Consider the following 25,666-nt stretch of genomic DNA (forward strand, 5'->3'; position numbering starts at 1 on the left):
GCAGTAAGAGCAAGCAGGTGTTTATTTGATAGAAAAAATATGGGAGGTCCAAGGGAAAGAAAAACTAATAAAAAGAGTCTTTGGTGATTGAAAGGTTGGGACCTGCAATTCAGTTTTTGAGGGTTTTTTTTTCTTTTTTGAAGTCACTTAAGCCCTTTTTAAATCCTTGATTGATACAACTAGAAAAAAAAATGACTAAGGTTATCTTTGCATAAATTTGAAATCCTTGATTTAATAATTTCTGAAGTCACTTCTATCATTTTGCAATTGCAGTAAGCTGTCAGGTTGGGGGTAGGGGGACCCTTTCCTGCAGGCTGTTCTCATAAAAGTACCAGTCTTAGCAGCCCATCTCACTACCTGGCAAGTAGGATGCTTGGAATGCAGTAGTGCCTCCCCTGTATGGAGTGCCTTCTGCTAGGGGAAATCACTGGAGGAATTAAGAAATGGAAATGTTGAGGTGGCATGCCTTATACTCAAGAACTATATTTCTAAAGAACATTTATAAAACATTTGCAATAAAAATAGACATCATTTGCATTTAACTTCTTCTGAAATTGAACACTTCTCCCTAAAATCTCTTTTTCTTTCAAGTGATTCTGGGGTTGGTCCCTGTGATGAAAAGGGTCTAGACTGTGATGTTTTATTGGAGCCAAATACACCATGGGGCCCCAAAAGTGGGGAGCTCAATGCTGTGAGTAGCTTGTTTCACTTATTCTTTTTTGATATGAACAATTGGTGACATTTAATCTTTGACTGAAATGTGATGGGTTTAAACTGAAATTGATATTTTCAATTAATAAGCATTTACTGACTATCTGATCATAACAAATGCTGAGTTAGTAGGACTGTAAGGGTAATAGGACATGTTCCTTGCCCTCAACTAATAATTAATCAACTTCAATTTGGGGAAAAAATATAACATGTTCTTCAGAGGTTTTATTATGAACAAGTAATGATTTGAGGATTGAAGATAGTATGAATGGGATATTTTGTCCCCTCCTAATTCTAATTCTGTAAACTTTTTTGGTATGAAATTTTTTTTTAATTGAAATCAGGAATGCATTTAGTTTTTGCAGGGTTTCAAAACTGAAATATTTTTCAGGTGGCCAGATAGCTTTAAGTCCTTTGATTCTTATTACTGACAACCAGGGAATCTCTATTTGCCCATGAACTTCCTCGCTTTGTTTGGCTGAGGTATCATTTACTTGACAAAGTGAAATATTCTATGTAAAATGTATTGTCAACTCCAAATGGCTACAAATATTCAATCATTAACATTCTTTAATTATGTACAATATAGCAAATGAGGTTTTTTGAATATCCATATATAATTTGGTTCTTGAATCTATAATAAAATATAAACATTAAAAAGTGATTGAAATAGTTCAAAAATTAAATCATATTATCTCTGCCTGTGATTTACTTATCCTTTGGAAATGATACTGAGAAGTGTTGATTTTCCTTTTTGTTTTTTTGTTTTGTTTTTAATGTTTATTTATTTTGAGAGAGAGTGAGTAAGAAAGGGTTCGGAGACAGGGCAGAGACAGTGAGAGACAGAGTATCCAAAGTGGGCTCTGCACTGACAGCAGAGAGTCCATTGCAGGGCTTGAACTCACGAACCGTGAGATCACGACCCCAGCTGAAGTTGGATGTTTGACCAGCTGAGCCACCCAGGTGCCCCAGAAGTGTTGATTTTCTTTTTTTTTCTTTTTTTTTTTTTTAATGTTTGTTTATTTTGAGTGAGTGAGTGAGCATGAGCAGAGAGAGGGAGTAGAAGGAGAGTGAACAGAAAGAGAGGAGAAGAGAGAATCCCAAGCAGGCTCCATGCTGTCAGCACAGAGCCCATTGCAGGGCTTGATCTCACAAACTGTGAGATCATGACCTAAGCCGAAATCAAAACTCAAACACTTAAGACTGAGCAAACCCAGCTGCCCCGATTTTCTTTTTCTTTCTTTTCTTTTTATAAACATATACATCTTTTTATAGACAGCCGTTATAAAAACCTTGTAAAACATCATTTTCAGCCTGAGTTTTAAGTTGTTTCAACCTGGAAAGGAACTATACTTGCAGCTTTTTTCAACTCTTACAGTATCCACATGAAAATAAGGAGCTGCAATCTGGGTAGATACAAATTTATTAATCTCTCATTCCTTTGTCTTATAGTTTTTGTCACTGAAAAACTGGACTCTGCAACTGGTAAGTAAGCAACTATACTTTACTTTCATAGATCTCTTTCTTCCAAAACTAAAGTTTAGTTTAATAGAATCTTACCAGTATCTTATTTTACAGACTTTAGTTCAATGCAGTTATCTTTTTCAGCTTCTGTAATTTTGTACTTAACTAAAAATGCCATTGTTTAAAACAGACATATACTCCATAAGTCTCCTTAGTGGCTTTTTTGAAGTCACTTTTAAGTCACATTAGGTCATAGAACAAAGCAACAAATGTATTAAATTCCAGGTATTTGGTGGTTTGATTGACACGTTGGTTGATTTTTTTTTTTTTTTACCTCTTTGCCATCACCCTGCCATGTGCCACCAATATTCAGAAGAATGGAAATGGAATTTGGATCAGTGATGACAGAAAGCAGGGTGGGTAGATGCAGGAAGCTGATGCAGATATGGTTGAGTAATCCAAGGCCACGTTTATCCAGAGAATGTGTACATATGGTTGCTTATGGGACTAGTTTAATACTAGCAATTATTATATTTTAATGTAATCCTGATATCAAGGAACATGCATTCAGTTGAGTGATAGAGGTATAGTTTGACAAATGCTGATGACCTATTATGGGCCCAACACTCTACTAGAATATGCGAAGGAAATAAATAAAAGATATTTAATGTAATGTGATCCTCTCCTAAATGTAGAACTTCTTATGGCCATTTCCTGAATGTTGTATTAGGTATTCGTCATTTTATTAGCTCTTGTTTGACTCATTAAATTTAGATAAATTTGAAAGCGTCCATTAGAGATGTATTAATATTATGTTTTTAAAAGGGTGTGTGTGTGTGTGTTTTTTTTTTAATTCAGAAACAACAATCATTATTTTCGGAAGAAGAAGAATATACCACTGGATCTGAGGTCACTGAAGATGAAGTTGGAGATGAAGAAGAAATATCCAAGAAACAAAGTACTGATTTCTAAGATAAAATCAAGTCTCACTTTTATGAAGGGGTTGCATTCTAAAGGCTCTAATGCAAGGGATGATGAATTAGCTTTGTAAGTCTACATGGTAGGTTACAACATGGAAAAAAAATAAATAAAGGAGGCTTCATCAAGATTCTCTAACCCTGGCACTAACACAGAATAATCACAAAGTTATTTAAAAAGTGCAGTGTACTGAGAAATAATCCTCCAAGTTTTCATTTCAAGCGTAACCTAAGGGGTTTCTCAAAATGTATGACTTATATCAGTGTACCAGAGATGATTTGAAGTGACACCGTTTGAGTCCCACATCAGGCTTTGTGCTGACAGCTCAGAGCCTGGAGCCTGCTTCAGAATCTGTGTCTCCCTCTCTGTCTCCCCCTCCCCCATTCACGCTCTGTCTCTCTCTCTCTCAAAAAATAAACATAATAATAAAAAAATTTTTTTTGAAGTGACACTCAAATGAAGCACCAGAGTATGATTTTTTAAAAACTAAAAACATGATTTTATACAACTACAGAATGAACTTGTGTCAACATTTTTCAACTCATTAGTGAGAGAAACAGCCAAAGTTGGTTCAGAGAACATTTGAAGGCTTGGGTATTTATAGACACTTGAAAAAGAATGTTAAAAAGGATTGCAAGTTAGTGGCAAAACTGACTGATGTTCTACTAGGCAGTAACTGATAACCTTTGAGGTTATCTTTTCTTCTAAAAAAGAATCATTTGCATTTCTATTAGACACAAAAATCTGCAAGTTAACATAAGACTTCATGTCCTCTGGGCCTTCAATAACAGTAAATAGGAAAGACACAAGGATATTTTCTTTGAGAATTAAGTAATTCTTACATGGGCCTTTTTTTTTTAAAATATAATTATTATCAAATTAGCTTGCATACAACACCCAGTGCTCATCCCAACAAGTGCAATATTACACTATTGCAATATTACAATATTCCATTGTGTGAGTGTATCACCCATTGTGTGAGTATATCACCTCCTCAATGGCCGTCACCCATTTTCCCTCCCCTCCACCCCTCCACCCCCTCCACCCTCAGTTTCTTCTCTGTATTTAAGAGTCTCTTGTGGTTTGCCTCCTTCCCTCTCTGTAACTGTTTTTTTTCCCCTTCCCTTCCCCTATGGTCTTCTGTTTCTCAAGATCCACATATGAGTGAAAACATTGATATCTGTCCTCTGACTGACTTATTTCACTCAGCATAATACCTTCCAGTTCCATTCACGTTGCTGCAAATGGCATGATTTCATTCTTTCTCATTGCCAAGTAGTATTCCATTGTATATATAAACCACATCTTCTTTATTCATTTGTCAGTTGATGGACATTTAGGCTCTTTCCATAATTTGGCTCTTGTTGAAAGTGCTGCTATAAACATTGGGGTACATATGCCCCTCTGCATCAGCACTCCTGTATCCCTTGGGTAAATTCCTAGTAGTGCTATTGCTGAGACATAGGGTAGATCTATTTTTAATTTTTTGACAGACTTTATATTCAGATTTGGGGGCCTACCTGCTTAGCTTCACCTTGCTTTATGGGTTCCCTCTCTATTACTAGTTGTTTTCTAGTCCTAAGTAGGGCTCCTGCTTTCAGAAGCTTGAGCTCAATGAAGTTTGGGAAATCGTCCAGTCAAAGGCACAAGAAAGTCTCACTTCTCTTCAAGAGCAATTCTGTCTTGCAAGTGTCTTTCTGCTTGCCTGCTTAGCTGGATCTCCTAGGGTCTCCTGTACACTTTCATAGTTTAACAATCATTTGGGCAGAGTTTATAGTCACATTTTAGATCTCCAGTCTTCTGTGACTTTCTTCTAAAATTTCACCTTTAAATTTCCAGCTTCTCTTTCTTTCAATTGTATCATCTTTTCCCTGGAGCTCATAAGGCTGTAATTTTCCTACCTTAGCTGGGGATATTGAGAAAAGTGCCCTCAGGCAGAAAGCCATAAACTCACAATTCTTACCTCATGCATCTTTTTTTTTAAGTTTTTAATTTTAATTCTAATATAGTTAACATAGAGTGTTTTATTAGTTTCAGGTGTACAATACAGTGATTCAACAATTCTATAGATTACTCAGTGCTCATTGTGATAAGCATATCATCATGATAAGTGTACTCTTTTAACCCCATCACCTGTTTCATTCAATCCCTCCCCTACCTCCCCACCTCATGCATCCTTTAAATGTAAACACTCAACTTTCTACCTCCCTTTGATTATTTGTCAGTACCTACATTTGGTTGTTTATAGTATTTTTGCTCTCTTTCTACCATTCTTTTCTTTAGAAGGAACTTGTCGTCACACTCTAATCTCACCCTATCGTGTCTTTTTGATGTTTGGGAAACAGTGATCTGATGTACTCGCCTTACCTTCCAACATTGATTTTAGAGAAACGCATCTTTCCCCTCCTTCTTTTCTTTTCCTTTCCTTTGTCCTCTACACTGTCAGCTAGAATAAATTCAGAATATTGATTGTAGCAAAGCACTAGTTCAGAATACAATTTGTCCCAAATCTGCTTCCTCCCAAAATCATTTCTGTCCTACCTCCATTTTTACCCAAATAGCCCCTTCCCACCCACCCAAGCAAAGACATTTTAAAGCTTTTTTGTGAGTTCTTCATTCCTCCCATTCCCAAACTGTGTTTTTTTGGGTTATGGTATTGTTTTTTGTTTTTTGGTTTTTTTTTTGGTATATAAAAATTTGGAATTAGGTGTTAAAACAACTATCAAATTAGATTCAGAGAAATACATATAGTTTCCCCCAACATTTTCAACATTTAATTTCACTGGGATTTTGAAATTATTGCCCTGATTTTTTTCTCCTTAAGGTTTTGACAAGTAGAAAGAAGAAAAGTAATTAAAACTAACCCCTATAAAGTACATTCAACTTCTCAATATATTTATATTTTATTTGTTATATATATATAACATATATATATATATATATTTGTTAGTTTTAAGAAACATGTCTTTTTTACAAAATGGTTTTATTGTTTGGAAGTAAGTAATAAGTGCTTTGGAGAAGTATGTGAAACTTATGCTCATAACATTGACTTTCTTTTGTCAGGGAAAAAGGAAAAGCCAAAGAAGTTCACAAAACAACCAAAAAAGCAGATGTCTTCACCCTGTGGTCAGAAGAAAGAAAAGGTGTTAGAGAAGGTAACTCTAAATTATCTATTACTGTTCTAAAGTTCATATTGAGAAATAAGCAGGCAAATAGAGCCAAGAAAAATCTGAAGAAGAGTAAGAACATACAGTGGAATGCTAGAGATATAGCAACGAACAAAGAAGTTCCACATAAACAGATTAAAGATCTCTAAGATATATTGATAGGTGAGAAAAAGTATACATAGTATAGAATAGATAGAGGAATCTATATATCTTTCCTTATATATGCATAAAATGTTGCCTCTAAAGGGAAGTGAATGGGAGACAGAGACTTTTCACTATATGTGCTGTTTGTAACTTTTGAATCTGGAACCAGTAGTACTTGTTCAAAAAACTTTGAAATGAGATAAATAAGTAGACTTTATAATTTTTAAATAAATTGTATTTTATGAGCTTTTAAAATAATTCTTATTTCACATGCCTTTGAAAGCCAGGTAGGATTAAGAGGACAATAATAACCATATTTGACTAAAAGAGAAATCATAGATTCCAAAAATGTATGAAAGGCTGCATTGAGACAAGTTCCACACAATTATATTGGGCAGGTTGTACGTTCATCTGCGTGCCAAGTGCTGCAAGCACACAAATGGGTGAATTCTAAAAGATTGTATAAGCTGGGGCTTCCAGGTCAGACAGATAAAGCTGGGTTCAAATTTAGGTCTATATCTCTTTGGACAAGTTCTTTAACTTCTCTGAGCCTGTTTTATTATAGAGATAATTACGGCTGCTGTCTCGTGTGGTTGTTGCAAGGTTTAAATGAAATAATACTTGTGATGCTTTTGGTACGGTGTCTTGAACTCAATAAATTAAGCTGCTTTTTATTTTAAACTGTAACACTAATGAGTAAATATGTTCTAATTGGACCTTAATGTTATCTACTCTTTTTTAGTCAACTTCTAGAGATGTGTCTCCTTTCATGTGAGTATTGCTCCTTAATCCATCAGATATTCACTCTTAAAGCATCAGTGCTGATTTTTGTTTAAATTTTCTAATAGCGTGAGTATGCAGAAGAATAAATGGGATGCCACAAGATCCTTGAGATTCAACCAGGATGCACAAAGGGAAGATGGTAAGTTTTAATATTTAGGTAACGTACAGATTAGGTATAAATAACAGTGAGAGGAATCTTTCATTTTTTTTTTTAATTTTTTTTTTAATGTTTATTTATTTTTGAGACAGAGACAGAATGCAAGTGGGTTGGGGCAGAGAGAGAGGGAGGCACAGAATCTGAAGCAGGCTCCAGGCTCTGAGCTGTCAGCACAGAGCCTGACACGGAACTCAAACTCACGAGCTGTGAGATCATGACCTGAGCCTAAGTCAGACGCTCAACCGACTGAGCCACCCAGGTGCCCCAGGAATCTTTCATTTTATGCAGTATGCTGAATAGCGTTAAAAGTTCCAACTGGAATAAAGCCCAGAATTTGCACATTCCCTTAGGAATCAACCAGAGTTGTATTAGTAGACAACCCCAGCAGATAATGTGTTGTTTTATGCACCTGTGGTTTGGAGGTCTCAGACTGACTTTTGCCCATTACTTGCGCATCATATTTTAGGTTCATTTACAGTGGGTTTTTTTTGTTGTTCTTCACTATTTATTATAACATGTAACCAATAGGTCTGTTTTTAATCTTTTTTTAATTTTTAATTTTTTTATTTTTTTAATATATGAAATTTATTGTCAAATTGTTTTTAAAAGCAGCACAATTACCTATGTATAAGCCATTTTACCACTTGCTGCCTAAAGTTCTTCAAAGATAAATATGTGTAGATGTCTGTAAAATAGTATCTAATGGTATTTTCATAAATTCATGATAATTGAAGTGTGTGTTCTTTAAGAAACAGAAGTTATAAATCATCCCCATAAAAAGTTAGGTTTATTATATTTTACCTCCAGATCAGCGGCGGATGTCCGAAATTACAGGGCACCTAATAAAGATGAGATTGGGTGATCTGGACCGTGTCAAGTCAAAGGAAGCAAAAGAAGTAAGAATTATGTGCTAGGGCACTGTGCTTGCATAGATATGCCTTCCTACTTTATTTTCATCATGAATAATATAAAGATGTTTTAGGCAGAATTTCTAAAAACTAATGTAAATATTTTAATATATTTTTATATTCTGTACCAGTTCACTCACATAAACGTTGTCCACCTTCGTATCACCCGTGGTCCATAAGTCCTCTATAACACACATAATAAGGTAGGTTATTGCTGAAAGTGTAATGTCACACCACGAGTAGATTAGCTGTGCATTGCTGACTATCCAGAGGGTGACTTTTTGGAAGTTGCTGATTTCAGTCAACTCTGTAGGCAGTGCTTAGATGTTATTTCTAAAATAAGATGTAATCTTGCTGAAAATGATGCCTGGAAATACCTGTGTTCTTACTAAAACTATGTATTAGTCATAACACTGTATATTAACATTAGTATTGGTATTATGTATTCACAAAAACTCTTGCCCTAATTCTTTTATTTAAAAATTTACTTCCCTATAAAACTTATAAAATCTTTCTTTTTTAATTTTAATTTCAATATCATTAACATACAGTGTCAAAAATTCTAAAGCATGATCTGTGAAAGAAAAAATTGACAAATCAGACTTCATCAAAATATCAATGGTCTTTTTGAAAGACACTACTAAGAAAATGAAAAGATAAGCCATAATCTATGAGAAAATATGTGTAAAACACTTACCTGGTAAAGGGTGTGTCCAAAATATATAAAGAACTTTCAAAACTCAATAATAAAATAATCCAATAAAACTAAATGGGCAAAAGATTAGCCAGACCCTTCATGAAAGAAGGGATACAGATGGTAAATAAGCACATAAAAAGATTCAGCATCTTTAGTCATTTGGGAAATGTAAATTAAAGCCTCAGTAATATAACTGCTATATAACAACTAAAATATCTACAATGAAGGGGGAAAAAGTGCTGGTCAGGATGGAGAGCAACTGAAACTCTCATTTATAGCTGGTAGGGATGCAAAAAGGAATGGTCACTTTGGAAAACAGTGTGTCGGTTTCTTATAAAGTTAAACATTTACTCACCATAGAGATCAGTTCATACATGTTTATACTGGCTTTATTCAGAACTGCCAAAAATTAGAAACAATCCAAATGTCCTTCACCTGGTAAATGAATAAACCAACTGTGGTGCATACAAAAAAGAAAGAACTAATACATCAGTAACATAAATGAATCTCCTACACATTACGCTAAGTGAAAGAAACCAGATTTCAAAGGCTACACAGACTGTGTGATTCAATTTAGGTAATATTTTCAAAAATACAAAACTGTAGGGACATAAAACAGATAAGTGGTTGCCGGGAACTGATCGTGGGTTGACTTATGAGAGGCACAAGGGGATTTTCTTGAGGTGATGGAAATTTATTTCTCCCTTGTAACAATGGTTACACTACTGTATGCATTTTCAGAACTCAGAACTGTACGCTAAAAAGGGTGAATTTTTACTATATGTAAAATTATTCACATAAATTATAATTCAAAGAGTCTGAATTTTAAAGATCAAAATAAAATTACTGCTAAGCTAAAAAGTAATGCCATTTTAATAAAGCAGAGCTTCGGTTGATTCCATAAAAGTAATAACTTCATTTTGCCCCTTTACTCTGCAGTTTGCAGGAGGTATTTATTCCAGACTTGAAGCGCAAATTAAGGCCTCAGTGCCAGTCACTGCCCGGCAAAGCAGCTCAGAAAAAAACACAAGGTAAAGCAGCATAAACAGATTCAGAATGCGACTGGCTTTGACGTGATTTTCTTTTTTTAGGGAAAATGACATGAACAATAGAGGCACATAATTGGAGTTTGGTTTGTTTTGTTTCAAAGATTAGATCATCGAGACATTAGTCAGAACCAGAATTTAACATCAAGTTAAGACTTAAAAAGCTCATAAGCATAAAATTTAATGAAAGTATAGTTTTGGGTTTTTTTTTAAGTTTTCTGTTTACTGAATTACTTCTGTTCTGAGCCACCTGCTGATAAGAATGTAAACTATACTGCTACTGTGAATTAGTAGAATTTTATACTGTTTATGGGTTATATATTATTATTTTATATAAATCATTGAAGTCTTTCCTGTCCCTTATTTTATTTCTCTTAATAAAAAGTAACTTGTGGGTCCTCTGTCGTTTTACATCACAAAATTTCTTTTAAATTATAACACTTATTGAGATTGGATCATTAATACTACAGATCCAAATGCCTTATCAGCAATTCTGAAATCCAGAAAACCATCAAGACTTTTTTGTGCATTTGTGGCAACTCAAACCTGGCTGAACTACTATGATGCTGTTTATAGTTTTTATTTATCACACTTAATTTAAATGTTCATTTGTTACACTGAAAAAGTATTAATGTGTTTGGTTAGAGGGCATTGCTCCAATCCATAATATACAATATATGTACCATACTCTGTCCCCCACATCCACAAAAATCTGAATTCCAAAATATGTCTCACTCCAAAGGTTTTTAAAAATGGATTGTGGGGCTACATGAAGTTTCATTTAACTCTGATACTGTCAAGCAAACAGAACCTAAAGCAGCAGCAACTTCCTCCTGTTTTAGAAGTACCTCTGACCTTCTTTTCTGTTTAAAAAATCTAGGTCTAAAAGCCGTTTTGGTCCAGGGCGTCCTGCATAAAGCATCTTAACTACAACTAAAAAGAAGACACACCTCTGGACATCTGAAATTGCTCACTTCTTGAAGATCTTCAGAACAGTGACTTCTAAATGTTTTATTTATTATTCTTGCAAGCCACATAAATCATAATGCTAAGGGAAATGTATAGTTAGGTCTTTTGAAACCTAATTGTAAATATGAAACTTCTTAAATCTGACTTTCTTTTAATGTGATGCTATGTAGAAAATCAGTATTTACAGATTTGCATAGTTAAGGCTCCTAATATTTGTTATCCTTTATTTATTTGAAAGAGAGGAGGCCTCAACTCTCAAGTAGCTAAGACTTTTTAAGACCTTAATAAATTAAGGGAACACAGCTGGTGATGGTACTGTGCATGTGCACTGATTATAGTATGCCTTTTGAGCTGTAACTCTTGGGATAGCATTGAGAACTGCAATCTGTGTAATGAAACTCCCAGGGATGCTAATTTTAAGTTTGCATGAATATTAAGGAGTGACAGGTCTCAAGCCTATATTAAATAAAGTTTCAAGGTGTGATGTATTCCCTGTGTTGGGCAAGAGGGTTATTTTTTTTCAGCATTAATCCATGGAAAGCACAATGTTCATCCAACTTGTTTTTCTTTCAGTTTTTAATGCTTATCTATTGGTTATCTGATCTGGAATTACTGATTATTCCTTTTCCTCTGTGAAGCCAGTGCCATTCCGAATTTATTAAAATAACTTGATAGTTTTAGGATAGTAAATCATTTTAGTTGTTTAAAACACCCAGTGCGCAGTTCTCAGGGCTCTAAAACCCAACCATATTTCTAAAGCCATTCGAATAGCCCCATTAAACAGTTACAATTACTTACTACTTTAGCAGTGTCTAGAAGGAAACATTCCCAAATACATTTGATGGGTGAAAAATGCTGTGCATTCAGTAGAAATCAAGCTAAATTCTATTATATAGATCATGTTTTAATTTTTCTAGCCAAGCAGAAAGAGTGCTCAGGGAAAATTTGTTCCAAACTATAAGCATAAAAAATTCTGTGTTTGGAAATCACATATAGGCCTCTGAAAAACTTATAAAATTCACTGTTTCTATTTGTAGTCTTCATTGTCTTATAATTGGAATTTCTTCAAATTATTTAGAGAACAGATTTTGATAATGTGTGACAGAATGGCAGTTTCCATTGAAATGTTGAAGTGTTAAACTCCGTTAACACATACAGAAATCATTTTTAGGGACTATTTTAGTTAGTAAATGCAGCTAGATGTTATTTGATGCTATAGGTATGGCTTTTCCAAGGTTTTTGAATTTATGTTTGGAAATTTTGTTCCAGTTTATGTATCTTTCAATTGTTTGATGTTTTTGAAATAGATTATAAAATTTTTATTTTCAAAAGAAAATGTTTTCTAGTACATGGTCTATAAGCTCTGTTAAATACCACAGTCTTGTTTCTTTTACTGTATTCTCTGATTAAAAGGATTTAGGCCTGTACAGGTTATATAGTGCTGTGATGGTCACAACTGAAAGAAGTATGCTCTTTAGATTTTTAACTGATGATAAAAAGTCAAATTGCTTTTCCCCTGGGAGGACTGTACCAGTGGATTGATTTTTTACAAACCAGAATTTATCAGAATTTGATTTTCTTCAGAATAGGCTTTTTATTTTATAAACATCTGTAATACATAGCACAGGTACCACAAACATTTTAATCAAACTGTTAATAGTATTTCTTTACCAAATACTTTGGAAAGGTTTTATCTTACATTAATTCTGAATTTACATTCCTTTAATTGAAATAAATGTTAATGACAAAAATGGTTTGAAAAGTCCCTTGATCTGAATCATTCCGTCTTCTCAGGAAAAGTCTGGATGGGCTCCTAGAGCACAGGTTTTCATGAAAAATTAGCTCTGTTACAAGGTGTATTTTATAAATTTTAAGATTGTTTTGAGTGAGTTTATCCTGGTAAAGATTCAGCAAAATATTTAGGGGCTAAAATATTGCAGGAAAGATTATCTGTTAGGGGTGCTTATTCCACACTCTTGCACCATGTTTGTAATTCTCCCTTTTCAGAACATTCAGCCAGATATTGTGAGATACGCTAAATTGCTTTGGAAGCTGAGGCTGAAGCCCTATTATGCTAATCTGCTAAGGGCAAATTTAATATAAAAACAAAAAGAATACCTTTCACATCTAATATCTGGAATTAAGTCTTCAGCTCTCCTTCAGCTATTCATTGAGCAACTATTATGAATCTCACCTTTTCGTACCGCCTAGTTAAGAGGTACTGGGACCTAGCCAGTTCAGTTCAAATAGGCTAGCTCTCCCCCTCTGATTTAAAGCTAATCTGTTGGGGAAGGTGATGGGATAGTATTAATCCCACCCATATGGGATTGTTGGAGGATTAAATGGCTTAATCTAAAAAAATTAGCACAGTACTTTCTGACTTATAGTAAACCCTCCATAAATGTTAACTATTATTGTTATTGCATTGTTATTTTAATATTTGGAAAGTAGCCTTAAATTCTTTAAGATGGGAGTTTTATATCCTTCTTCCTATAATTTGAATTACTAAGGGTGTGTGTGTGTGTGTGTGTGTGTGTGTGTGTGTATTTAGTGCAAGAAAGAAAAGGACACCTAATATTTTGGTGGTTGTTATGGCATTTTGTGTTACTTTATTATATTAAAGGTCTTGGCGTTACTTAAACAAAGAGCATTTGAAGGAAGAGCTATGTAGGAAAACTATTTCCTGATGTTGGTAGTGACCTATGCTGTTTTCAAAGAGGTTTACTGAAGAATAGAGTGAGAACTACAGCATAGTCTTATAGCATCCCTCTTTCCAAGATGCGTTTTTCCTTGAGAAAATGTAGCTAGTTTGACTCTTATTATTTGTCTATGACAAGGCCAATTCTTACCAAACTGTAGGTGGTATAGAAGAGTAGTTGCTATTTGTTGAATATATATCCTGAGGATGGTGCTAGCTCTCTGATATGTCCTATCTCCATTAGCCTCACAGCAAACCCCCCAAATCAGATGTTATCCCACTTTATAGGTGGGGAAGAAAGTACAGAGAGGTGAAATAACCCACAAACCGGGATTGGAATCTGGGCCTATCAGCAAATTCCAACACTTCCTTAAAACAATTTTACCTTGGATTGCTTAAAACATTCCTGGAGTGCCTCCTGCCTCATGGCAGCTCCTTCAGGCTGAAAACAGCTCACTGCCTATCATTCCAGTCATGTTTATCGAACTGCCTACTTGGCTTCGTATTTGGAATACCAAGAGGTATCTCCAATTGAACATAGAAGAGAACATGTGCTGTATCTCCCCAACACCAACCCCCAACTCCCTGCTTGTTCAAGCCCAATCATCCCAGTTCAGTAAATGGCACTACCACCCACCCAAGGGCGCAAACCAGCTACTCAGCAATTATTCCTCTTCCTCTCTTTCCTTCACTTCTTCACATCCAATTCGTCAACAGGTCCCAAACATACCCTACATCCATTTGCTTCTCTCCATCTCCATTATCCCCACGCCAAGTCATTAACCTCTTTTACACCAAGTGTCACAATAGCCCCCTAAGTAATTCTCTGACTTCCACTCCAACCTGTTAACTCACAAAGCAACTATGGTGATTTTGAAATGTGAATTAGATCACATTACTCCCTGCTTAACACTCCAGTAACACCCCATCCAACCTAGATTAAAATGCAACCTCCACTGCTCAGGTTTCCAAAGTCTTACATGACCAAACCCCTAGTTGCCTCTTGACCTCTTTTTCCCTCCTGCTTGCTACATTCCCCTCACATTAACCTACCTGTTCCTCCAAAAAGTAAGATCATTCTCATCTTTCAGTTTCTTCAGTTAGCTGTTCCCACTAGGTAGAAAGCTCTTCCTAATAATTCAGATGTTAGGTTACATGTCATTTCCTCACAGGAGACATTTCCCATGTGCTCAATCTAAACTAGTTACCGAGGTCACTCTCATCACATCATCATAGTTTATTTCTGTACATATCTGACATTATTACTTGATATTTTAAATTTTTTGGTGGTTTGCAATCTGCCATGCCAGAAAATGAAATTAATTGCATCTAAATTGGAAGTAAAACTCCCCATCTATTCACAGAAAAAATGATCTTATATGTAGAAAATCCTAAGAAGTCCACTAAAAAATCAATAGAGCATATAATTGAGTTCAGCAAGATTTTAGGACATAAAATCAATATACAAAAATCAATTTCTATACACTAGCAATGAAAAATCTGAAAATGAAATTAAGAAAACAATTCCCTTTCCAGCAAAATAAAAATAAGTTTATAAAACACAAAAATGTGAAAAATTTTTGAAGAAAAGTATACTCTGAAAACTATGAAATATCATTGAAAGAAATTTAAAAAAAAAAGAGCTAAATAAGTGGAAAGTTATCCATGCCCATGGATCAGAAGACTTAATACTATTAAGATGTTAATACATCAACTTGATCTACAGATTTACCACAATTTGTATCAGGATCTCAGCTGGCTTTTTGTAGAAATTGACATGCTAATCCTAAAATTCATGTGGAAACTCAAGGGACCCAGAACAGCCAAAACAATTTTTAAAAAGAACAAAGAGGATCCACACTTTCTGATTTTAAATCTTACACAAAGGTACAGTAATCAAGACATGTAGTACTAGCATAAGGAGAGATACATAGAACAATGGAACTGAATTGAGAGTCAAGAAATAAACGACATGTGTCTATGGACAATTGATTTGCAACAATAGAGCGTTTTAAAAACATTCAGTTGGGAAAGAATAATCTTTTCTATAAATAGTGCTGAGACAACTGGATAGCCTCCTGCAAAAGAATAAAGTTGGACCCTTACTTCCTTCCATGTACAAAAAGTTGATTCAAATGGATCAAAAACCTAAATGTAAGAACTGAAACTATAAAACTATAAAACAAGCAAATCTTCATAACCTTGGATTTGGCAATGGATACTTAGATATGACACTAAAAGCACAAACAACAAAAGAAAAAATGAATTGCCCTTTATCAAAATTAAAAGCATTTGTGATTCATTGGACACAACAAAGTGAGAAGACAGAATGGGAGAAAATGTTTACAAACCGCATGTCTGATAAGGGACTTATATCCAGAATATTTAAAGAACACTTACAAGTCAACATTAAAAAATCAACCAGTTTTTAAAATGGTAAGTGGTTTGAGTAGACATTTCTCCAAGGAAGACCTACAAATAGCCAATAGCACTTAAAAGGATGCTCAATATCATTAGTCATCAGGGAAAGGCAAATCAAAACCACAATGAGATACCACTTGACACCCAGGAGAATGGCTGTCACCGAAAAGGAGCCAAGTAACATGCTGCAAAGAATGTGGTGAAATTGGAATGCTCATAGACTGTCAGTGAGAATTCAAAATGGTGTAGCCACTTTGGAAAGCAGTCTGGCAGTTGCTCAAAAAACAAAAACAAAAACAACAAAACAACAAAAACAGGGGCTCAGTCAGTACAGCATCTAACTCTTGATCTTGGCTCAGGTCATGATCCCAAGGTCATGGGATCAAGCCCTGTTTCAGGCTCCACGCTGAGCATGGAACCTGCTTAAGACTCATTCTCTCCCTCTCTCTCTCTCTCTCTCTCTCTCTCTCTCTTACCCTCCCCTCCCTCTGCTCCCTCCCGACTCATACTCTCTCTCTCTAAAACAAAAACAAAAACAAAAAGCACTTATCATTTATCCTCCAACTTATCCTAATAGGCATATAATTTTTTATTTAGTCTCTTCTTGTGTTTACCCCCATGCATGTATTTATGTACAGAACAGTATGTTTTCTGCTTTTTCTTACAGATGGAGAAACTGAGACCCAGAGATGGCAACTTGTCTAAGAGCAACAGAAACGAATGATCTGAACAGGGTGCTCGTAATGACAGTATTGCTGTGTTAAATGAGGTAATACATACAGGTAAAGCACTTAGAATAGTGCCTGATATATAGTAAGTGCTTGAAAGATACATGAAAGGCTTTTAGAAATAAGTATATTGTGCTTGCTCCCATTTTTGGCTTTGCCTTGTGTTGTTCCCCTGGATTGCTCTTCTTGTGTTTTGCTTCCCACTGGAATTTTCCCCTTGCTTCAAGTCCCTGCTCAGATCTCACCTCCTCCATGAACCTGCTGAACTCTCTCTTCGAATTGTGTTATACTCACCGCACTGCCACAGTTTAGCAGTCAGATGTTAAACCATCTGTTTGTTCTCTACAGTTAAAAGCCTGTTTTTTGGTTTGCGTCCTTTTCTCTCCTTTGTTCATTTGTTTTGTTTCTTAAATTCCAAATATGAGTGAAATCATTTGATATTTGTCTTTCTCTGACTGATTTATTTCACTTAGCATTGTACTTTCTAGATCCATCCATGTTGTTGCAAATGACAAGATTTCATTCTTTTTTATGGCTGAATAATATTCTTGTGTGTGTGTGTGTGTGTGTGTGTGTGTGCATGCACGTGCTCATGTACACCACATCTACCTTATCTCTTCATCTATCAATGGACACTTGGGCTGTTTCCATAATTTGGCTATCATAAATAATGCTTCAATGAACATAGGTGTGTATATATCCTTTCAAATTAGTGTTTTTATATTTTTAGGGTAAATAGCCAGTAGTGTGATTACTAAATTTTAGGGTAGTTCTATTTTTAATTTTTTGTGGAATTTCTGTACTGTCTCCCACAGTAGCTGTACCAGTTTGCATTCCCACCAGCAGTACAAGAGGGTTCCTATTTCTGCATCTCCTTGCCAACACTTGTTGTTTTTTCTGCTTTGATTTTAGCCATTCTGACAGGTGTGAGGTAATATCTCATTATGATTTTGATTTGCATTTCCCTGATGATGAGTGATGTTGACCATCATTTCGTGTGTCTGTTGGCCATATGTATGTCTTCTTTGGGGAAATGTCTGTTCATGTCTTCTGCCCATTATTTGGGTTTCCTTGGTGTTGAGTTTTATCAGTTCTTTATATATTTTGGATACTATGCCTTTATTGGTTATGTCATTTCCAAATATCTTCTCCCATTCAGTAGGTTTTGTGTTTTTTTGATTGTTTCCTTTTATGCAGAGACTTCTTATTTTAATGTAGTCCAAATAGTTTGTTTTTGCTTTCGTTTCTTTTGCCTAGAAAAATGTTACAACCTGTGTCAGAGAAATTACTGCCTGTGCTCTCCTGTAGGATTTTTATGATTTCAGGTCTCACATTTAGGTCCTTACTCCATTTTGAGTTAGTTTTTGTGTATGATGTAAGAAAGTTGTCCAGTTTCATTCTTTTGCATGTATGTAGCTATTCAGTTTTCCCAACATCATTTGTTGAAGAGACTGTCTTTTTCCCATTGCATATTCTTGCCTCCTTTGTTGAAGCTTAATTGACCATATAACTATGGGTTTATTTCTGGACTTTCTATTTTCTTCCATTCATCTATGTGTCTGTTGTTGTGCCAATACCATACTGTTTTGATTACTACAGCTTTGTAATATAACTTGAAGTCTGGAATTGTGATACCTCCAGATTTGTTTTTCTTTTTCAAGACTGCTTTGACTATTTGGGGTCTTTTGTGGTTCCATACAAATTTTAGGATTGTTTGTTCTAGTTCTGTGAAAAATGCTGTTGATACTTTGATAGGGATTGCATTAAATCTATAGATTGCTTTGGGTAGCATAGGCATTTTAACAATATTTGTTCTTCCGATCCATGAGCATAGAGTGTTTTTCCATTTGTATTATCTTCAACTTCTTTCATCAATATTTTAGTTTTCAGAGTACAGGTCTTTCACCTCTTTGGTTAAGCTTATTCCTAGGTATTTTATTATTTTTGGTGCAATTGTAAATGAGATTGTTTCCTTAAGTCCTCTTTCTACTGCTTCATTATTAGTGTATAGCAATACAATGGATTTCTGTATGTTGATTTGTATCCTGCAACCTCACCAAATTCATTTATCAGTTCTAGTAGTTTTTTGGTGGAGTCTTCAGGGTTTTCTACATATAGTATCATGCCATCTGCAAATAGTAAAGTTTTACTTCTTCCTTACCAATTTGGATGGCTTTTATTTCTTTTTGTTGTCTGATTGCTGTATCTAGGACTTCCAGTACTGTGTTGAATAAAAGTGATGAGAGTGAACACGCTTGTCTTGATCCTGAGCTTAGGGGAAAGCTTTCAGTTTTTCCCCATTGAGTATGATGTTAACTATGGTTTTTTCATAAAAGGCTTTAATTATTATTATTATTATTATTATTATTATTATTATTATTATTATGTTCCCTCTAAACCTACTTTGTTGAGGGTTTTATCATGAATAGATGTTATAGTTTGTCAAATGCTTTTTCTGAATCTATTGAAATTATCACATGGTTTTTATCCTTTCTCTTATTCCTGTGATGTATCATGTTGATTGATTTGCAAATATTGAACCACCCTTGCATCGGGGTATAAATCTCACTTGATTGTGGTGAATGATTTTTTTAATGTATTGTTGGATTCAGTTCACCAATATTTTTTGAGAATTTTTGCATCTATGTTCACCAGAGATATTGGTCTATAGTTCTCTTTCTTTGTGGTGCCTTTATCTGGTTTTCATATCAGAGTAATACTGGCTTCCTGAATGAATTTGGAAGTTTTCATTTCTCTTCTATTTTTTGGAATAGTTTGAGAAGAACAGATATTAACTCTTCTTTAAATGTTTGGTAGAATTCACTTGTGAAGCCATTTCGTCCTGGACTTTAGTTTGTTGGGAGTTTTTTCCACTCCTGATTCAATTTCTTTGTTGGTAATCAGTCTGTTCAAATTTTATTTCTTCATGTTTCAGTTTTGGTAGTTTATGTGTTTCTATATTGTCCAATCTGTTGGCATATAATTTTTTATAATATTCTCTTATAATCCTTTGTATTTAAAAGGTATCAGTTTTAATTTCCCCGTTCATCTCTGATTGTGTTTGAACCTTTCTCCCACCCCTCCGCCCCTGCCATCTCTCTATCTATTTCTCTTCATGAGCCTGACTGGAGGTTTACCAATTTTGTTGATCTTTTCAAAGAGCCAGCTCCTGGTTTCATTGATCTGTTCTATTGTTTTTTAGTTTCTTTTTTTTTTTTTTAATTTTTTTTAACGTTTTTTATTTATTTTTGAGACAGAGACAGAGCATGAATGGGGGAGGGGCAGAGAGAGAGGGAGACACAGAATCGGAAGGAAGCTCCAGGCTCTGAGCCATCAGCCCAGAGCCCCGCATCGGGCTCGAACTCACGGACCGCGAGATCGTGACCTGAGCTGAAGTCGGACGCTTAACCGACTGAGCCACCGAGGCGCCCCTGTTTTTTAGTTTCTGTGTCACTTATTTATGCTGTAATATTTATGCTGTAATCTTATTTCTGCTGGTTTAGGGTTTTGTTTCTTCTTCTTTTTCTAGTTCCTTTGGGTATAAGTAGGGTGTAAAGTTTAGGTTATTGAGATTTTTCTTGCTTCTTGATGTAGACCTGTATTGCTATAACCTTCCCTCTTAGAATAACTTTTGCTAAATCCCAAATGATTTGGACTATTGTATTTTCATTTTTATTTCTCTCCATGTAATTTTTAAATTATTCTTTGATTTCTTGGTTGACCCATTCATTGTTTAGTAGCATGTTATTCAACCTCCATGTATTTGTGCTTTTTCCAGATTTTTCCTTGCGGTTGATTTCTGGTTCCATGGTATTGTTGTTGGAAATGATGCATGGTATGACTTTCATCATTTTTTAATTTGTTGAGATGTGTTTTGTGGCCTAACATGTGGTCTATTCTGTAGGATGTTCCATGTGCACTCAAAAAGATGTGAATCTGCTGTTTTAGGGTAGACTGTTCTGAATATACTTGGTAAATTCATCTGGTTCAATGTGTCATTCAAAGCCACTGATTTCTTGTTGATTTTCTGTTTGAAAGACTTATTCATTGATATCAATAGGGTGTTAAATTCCTATACTAATATTGTATTACTGTCAGTTAGTTCTTGTTTGTTATTAACTTTTTTATGTATTTGGGTACTCCCATGTTGAGTGCCTAAATAGTTACAATTGTTATATCTTCTTGTTGGATTGTCCCTCTTATTATTAAATAACATCCTTCTTTATCTCTTGTTGCAATCTGTTTTAAAGTCTGTTTTGTCCAATATAAGTATTGCTACCCCAGCTTTCTTTTGCATGCATCCATTTGCACAATAAATGTTTCTCCATCCCCTCACTTTCAATCTGCATGTATATTTAGGTTTGAAATGAGTCTCTTATAGGCAGCATACAGATGGGTTTTGGTTTTTTTATCCATTCTGCCACCCTGTATATTTTGATTGGAATGTTTAGTCCATTTACATTCAAAGTTATTAATAGGTATGTATTTATTGCCATTTTGTTACTTGTTTTGTGGTTGTTTTTGTAGTTCTTCTCTGATTTTTTTCTTCTCTTACTTTCTTCTCTCACAATTTTCTAGCTCTCTTTAGTGATATACTTGGATTCTTTTCTTTTTATTTATTACATATCTATGCCTGGTTTTTGATTTGTGGCTACCATTAGGTTTGTGTATAACATCTGCATATAGCAGTCTGTATGAAGTTGATGGTCGCTTAAGTTTGAACCCATTCTTTACTCCTTCCCACCCCATATGGTGTCATATTTACATTCTTTTATTTTGTGAGTTCCTTGACTGATTTTTTATAGATATTTTTACTGCTTCTGTGCTTCCTACTTTTCTTACTCTTACTTATGGTCTTATCTTTCCATTCCAAGAATTCCCTTTAATGTTTCTTGCAGTGCTTGTTTAGTGGTCATGAACTCCTTTAGCTTTTGTCTGTCTGGGAAACTCTATCTCTCCTTCTATACTGAAAGATAACCTTGCTAATAGAATATTCATAGCTGCAGATTTTTTGTCCTTTCAGCTCTTGGAATACATGATGGTACTTCCTACTGGCCTGCAAAGTTTCTGCTGAAAAATCCACTGATAGTCTTATGGGTTTCTCTTGTATGTAACTATCTTATTTTCTCTTGTTGCTTTAAAAATTCTCTTTATCCTCTCTGGCCCTCTCTCTCTGCCCCTTCTCCTGCTTGGTCTCTCTCTCTGTCAAAAAAAAAGGTGGGGTGCCTGGGTGGCTCAGTCACTTAAGTGTCTTACTCTTGGTTTTGGCCCAGGTCATGATCTCACAATTCGTGAGTTCAAGCCCTGTATCAGGCTCTGTAGGACAGTGAGGAGCCTGCTTGGGATTCTCTCTCTCCCTGTCTCTCTGTCCCTTTTCCTGCTAGCTCTCTCTCTCGCTGTCTCTCTCTCTCTCTCTCTCTCTCTCTCTCTCAAATAAACACTTTAAAAAAGTTTAAAAAATCTCTCTTGATCACTACTTTTGCCATTTTAATTACTATTTGTCTAGGTGTGGACCTCCTTGGGCTGATTTTGACTTTTGTGCCTTGTGGATCTAGATATGTTTCCTTCCCCAGATTAGGGAAGTTTTCAGCTATTATTTCTTCAAATAAATTTTGTGCCCCCCTTTCTCTTTCTTCCTTATAATGTGAATGTTATAATGCTTGATGGAGTCACTAAGTTCCTTAAGTCTATTATCATTTTGCATATTTTTTTTCTTTCTGTTCAGCTTGATTACCTTCCATTATTCCGTCCTCCAAGTCACTAATTTGTTCTTCTGCTTCCTCTAGCATGCTATTTATTCCATCTAGTATATTTTTTATTTCCTTTATTGTGTTCTTCACCTCTGGTTGGTCCTTTTTTATTTCTCTGTTAAGGGTCTCACTCCACTCTTTGCTCAAGTCCAGTGAGTATCTTTATGATCATTATTTTAAATTCTCTATCAAGCATATTACTTAGATCTGTTTCCTTTAGGTCTCTAAAGGAAGATGAAATTTCTGCCCCTAGCCCACTGTTGGGGCCACCGTATAACTTGTCTGTGTGGTTTTCTTCCCCTCATCCCAGGGCAGGAGAAACTTTGGGATGGTACTGGCCCCTGTCAGAGCTGTTTGCACACTGCCAGGCTTATGGCCCTGGTTTGAATGGGCTTGACAAAGAGCATATTAGAGGGGAGTGGGCCAGCTGGGGTGGAACATGCAGTTTTAACAAGGTATGCACTGATCCACACGTGAAATGAGACCTGTTGCCTTGCAGGGACCAGCCTGGGTGGACACACAAAGCATGCATGGGCATGCATGGTATGCAGTTTTAACAAGGTATGTGGGGGGCTTCCATGGGATCTGTAAAGTGCAAAGTGCTCAAGTCAGGAAACATGGTTTACTCCAGTCTTCTGGGGGGAGGGACCCACAGCATAGGGATTGAGGGGTGACTGAAAAGGGTAGATCTGCTGAAGCCAGAGAGGGGGTGTACCAAGCAGTTCGGTACTACTACATCTCTGGCAAATGCCTGGTCTGACTAAACTCAAGTAAAGGTGACCACCGACTGCCCTGGAGGGCACTACAGGACCTCTTCCTCATAAGGCCATTACTTTCAAGAGCAAAAGATGTAGCTGACTTTCCTAACATAGAGAAACAGACACAGAGAATTAGACAAAATGAGGGGGTATAGGAATATGTCCTAAATGAAACAAGACAAAACCATAGCAAGAGACCTAAGCAAAATGAATGTAAATAATATGCCTGATAGAGAAGCTAAAGTAAGATCACCAGGGCACCTGACTGGCTCAGTCAATACAGTATGCAACTCTTGATCTCAGAGTCATGAGTTTGAGCCCCACATTGTGTGTAGAGATTACTTCAGTAAATAAAATTTTTTTAAAAATAAATGAAGTAATGATCATAAAGATATTCATTGGACTTGAGAAATGAGTGAGAGGGCGAGGCTTTGTGTAAGCAAGTTAGTTAGTGAATGTCAGTGGGCTGGTTCCTGTAGGTAACTGTGTGTTTATGCTGGGGGACAGGGGAGGGAAATGGTACCTGTGAGCTCCTTTGTTTCTGTAGAAGTCCTTCAGTGAACCCATCCTTCTGGGACACACTCTGATATTAGTAAATAACTCCCATATGCACCATGTGTTTTTCAAAGTGCTGCTTATATGCTGTATCTCCATGAGCTGTTTGTTGTGCTGTGTCTTTAAGCAAGGGGACTCAGCTTCCTCTGGGCTCTTTCAGAGCCAAGCCTGCTGACTTAAAATTCCAGACTTATGTCCCACTCACTTATTGTAAGAACTCAAGAAATTCATTCCCTCTAGTTTTAAAAGCCAAATGTTTTGGGGGCACCTGAGTGGCTCAGTTGGTTAAGCGTCTGACTTGGCCTTAGGTCATGATCTCACGGTTCATGAGTTTGAGCCCTGCATCGGGCTCAGACAGCTCAGAGCCTGAAGCCTGTTTCTAATTCTGTGTCCTTCTCTCACTCTGACCTTCCCTTGCTCATGATCTATCTCTCTCAATCTCTCCCCCCACCCTCTCTCTCAAGAAAAAAACATTAAAAAAAAAATTGGGACACCTGGGTGGCTCAATCGGTTAAGCATCTGACTTCAGCCCAGGTCATGATCTCATGGTTCATGACTTCGAGACCCACACTGGGCTCTGTGCTGACAGCTCAGAGCCTGAAGCCTGACTCAGATTCTGTGTCTCCCTCTCTCTCTACCTCTCCCCTGCTTGTACTCTGTGTGTGTGTCTCTCTCTCAAAAATAAATAAACATTAGGGGCGCCTGGGTGGCTCAGTCGGTTGAGCGTCCGACTTCGGCTCAGGTCACGATCTCGCGGTCCATGAGTTCGAGCCCCGCGTTGGGCTCTGGGCTGACGGCTCAGAGCCTGGAGCCTGCTTCCGATTCTGTGTCTCCCTCTCTCTCTGCCCCTCCCCCGTTCATGCTCTGTCTCTGTCTGTCTCAAAAATAATAAAATAAACATAAAAAAAAAAAATTAAAAATAAATAAATAAATAAACATTAAAAAAAAAGTTGAAAAAAGAACAGCCAAATGTTTTTGGGATTTTTCTTCCCTGTGCAGTCTCCCCAGAGTGAGGGTCTGTTTCTCCCCCTTCTTCATGCCTGTAGCTCCCTCCTGTGGTTCATTTGGATCCCCACCGCATCTCCTCCCTTCCTACCCTCTTGATGTGGCCTCTTCTCTGACTTTAGTTGTGGAATCTGTTCTGCCAGTCTTTTGATTGTTTTCTGGGCTATTTACACTGATACGAGTACTATCTGCTTGTATCCAAGGGATGAGTTGAGTTCAGGGTCCTCCTATCTGCCATCTTCCCAGCCTCTCCACATTTGTTAAGTTTGAATGGGGGGTACAGCTGTTGGTTGTTTTAGACTCTATGCTTATCTATGGGTAATATATTTTCCCAAATTAAAAAAAAAAAAATAAGCCAACAGAAGCTATTGGTCATTAAAATTATGAGAATTTTAAAATTAAGAGAAAGCTTGAACCATAAATGTAGGCAACTATCAATTATTTTACATCAGGAACAAATACTTGAGGGAATCTCTGAAGTGTATTCATTTCTAACCATAAGTAGTCATATATTCAGAGAAGAAAGCAGACTTCTTTCCCAGTAAGTAGTAAGTGGTGGAAGTATTTGTTAAATGACATCTAGCTTTGGCTGATGACTTTTGGACAGTGGTTCTAGAGTGGGCCTAGAGTCACCACGTGACTCTCTTATGTAGATGGATTGAGAACCACCTGCTTTGTGACATGATATCTTTTTTTTTTTTAATTTTTTGTTAATGTTTATTTATTT

The 25,666-nt window shown here is 36.0% G+C and overlaps 1 protein-coding gene across 4 annotated transcripts in view; it reads left to right on the forward strand.

The window, feature by feature from the left end:
* Window positions 1-12,706, forward strand: part of SANBR (SANT and BTB domain regulator of CSR) — a 55,497-nt gene extending 42,791 nt beyond the window's left edge. For all 4 annotated transcript variants that reach the window (XM_042932361.1, XM_042932362.1, XM_042932363.1 and 1 more), the window contains 9 exons: window positions 592-691; window positions 2,164-2,196; window positions 3,034-3,133; window positions 6,217-6,308; window positions 7,207-7,235; window positions 7,313-7,386; window positions 8,212-8,300; window positions 9,949-10,040; window positions 10,936-12,706. In XM_042932361.1, the coding sequence (XP_042788295.1) occupies window positions 592-691; window positions 2,164-2,196; window positions 3,034-3,133; window positions 6,217-6,308; window positions 7,207-7,235; window positions 7,313-7,386; window positions 8,212-8,300; window positions 9,949-10,040; window positions 10,936-10,972 (646 nt within the window). In that variant the 3' untranslated portion in view covers window positions 10,973-12,706. The remainder of the gene's footprint in view (window positions 1-591; window positions 692-2,163; window positions 2,197-3,033; window positions 3,134-6,216; window positions 6,309-7,206; window positions 7,236-7,312; window positions 7,387-8,211; window positions 8,301-9,948; window positions 10,041-10,935) is intronic.
* The last annotated feature ends 12,960 nt before the right edge of the window (window positions 12,707-25,666 follow it).

This window comes from Panthera leo, chromosome A3 (genome assembly GCF_018350215.1).
Source record: "Panthera leo isolate Ple1 chromosome A3, P.leo_Ple1_pat1.1, whole genome shotgun sequence".
In the NCBI taxonomy this organism is placed as follows: Eukaryota; Metazoa; Chordata; class Mammalia; order Carnivora; family Felidae; genus Panthera; species Panthera leo.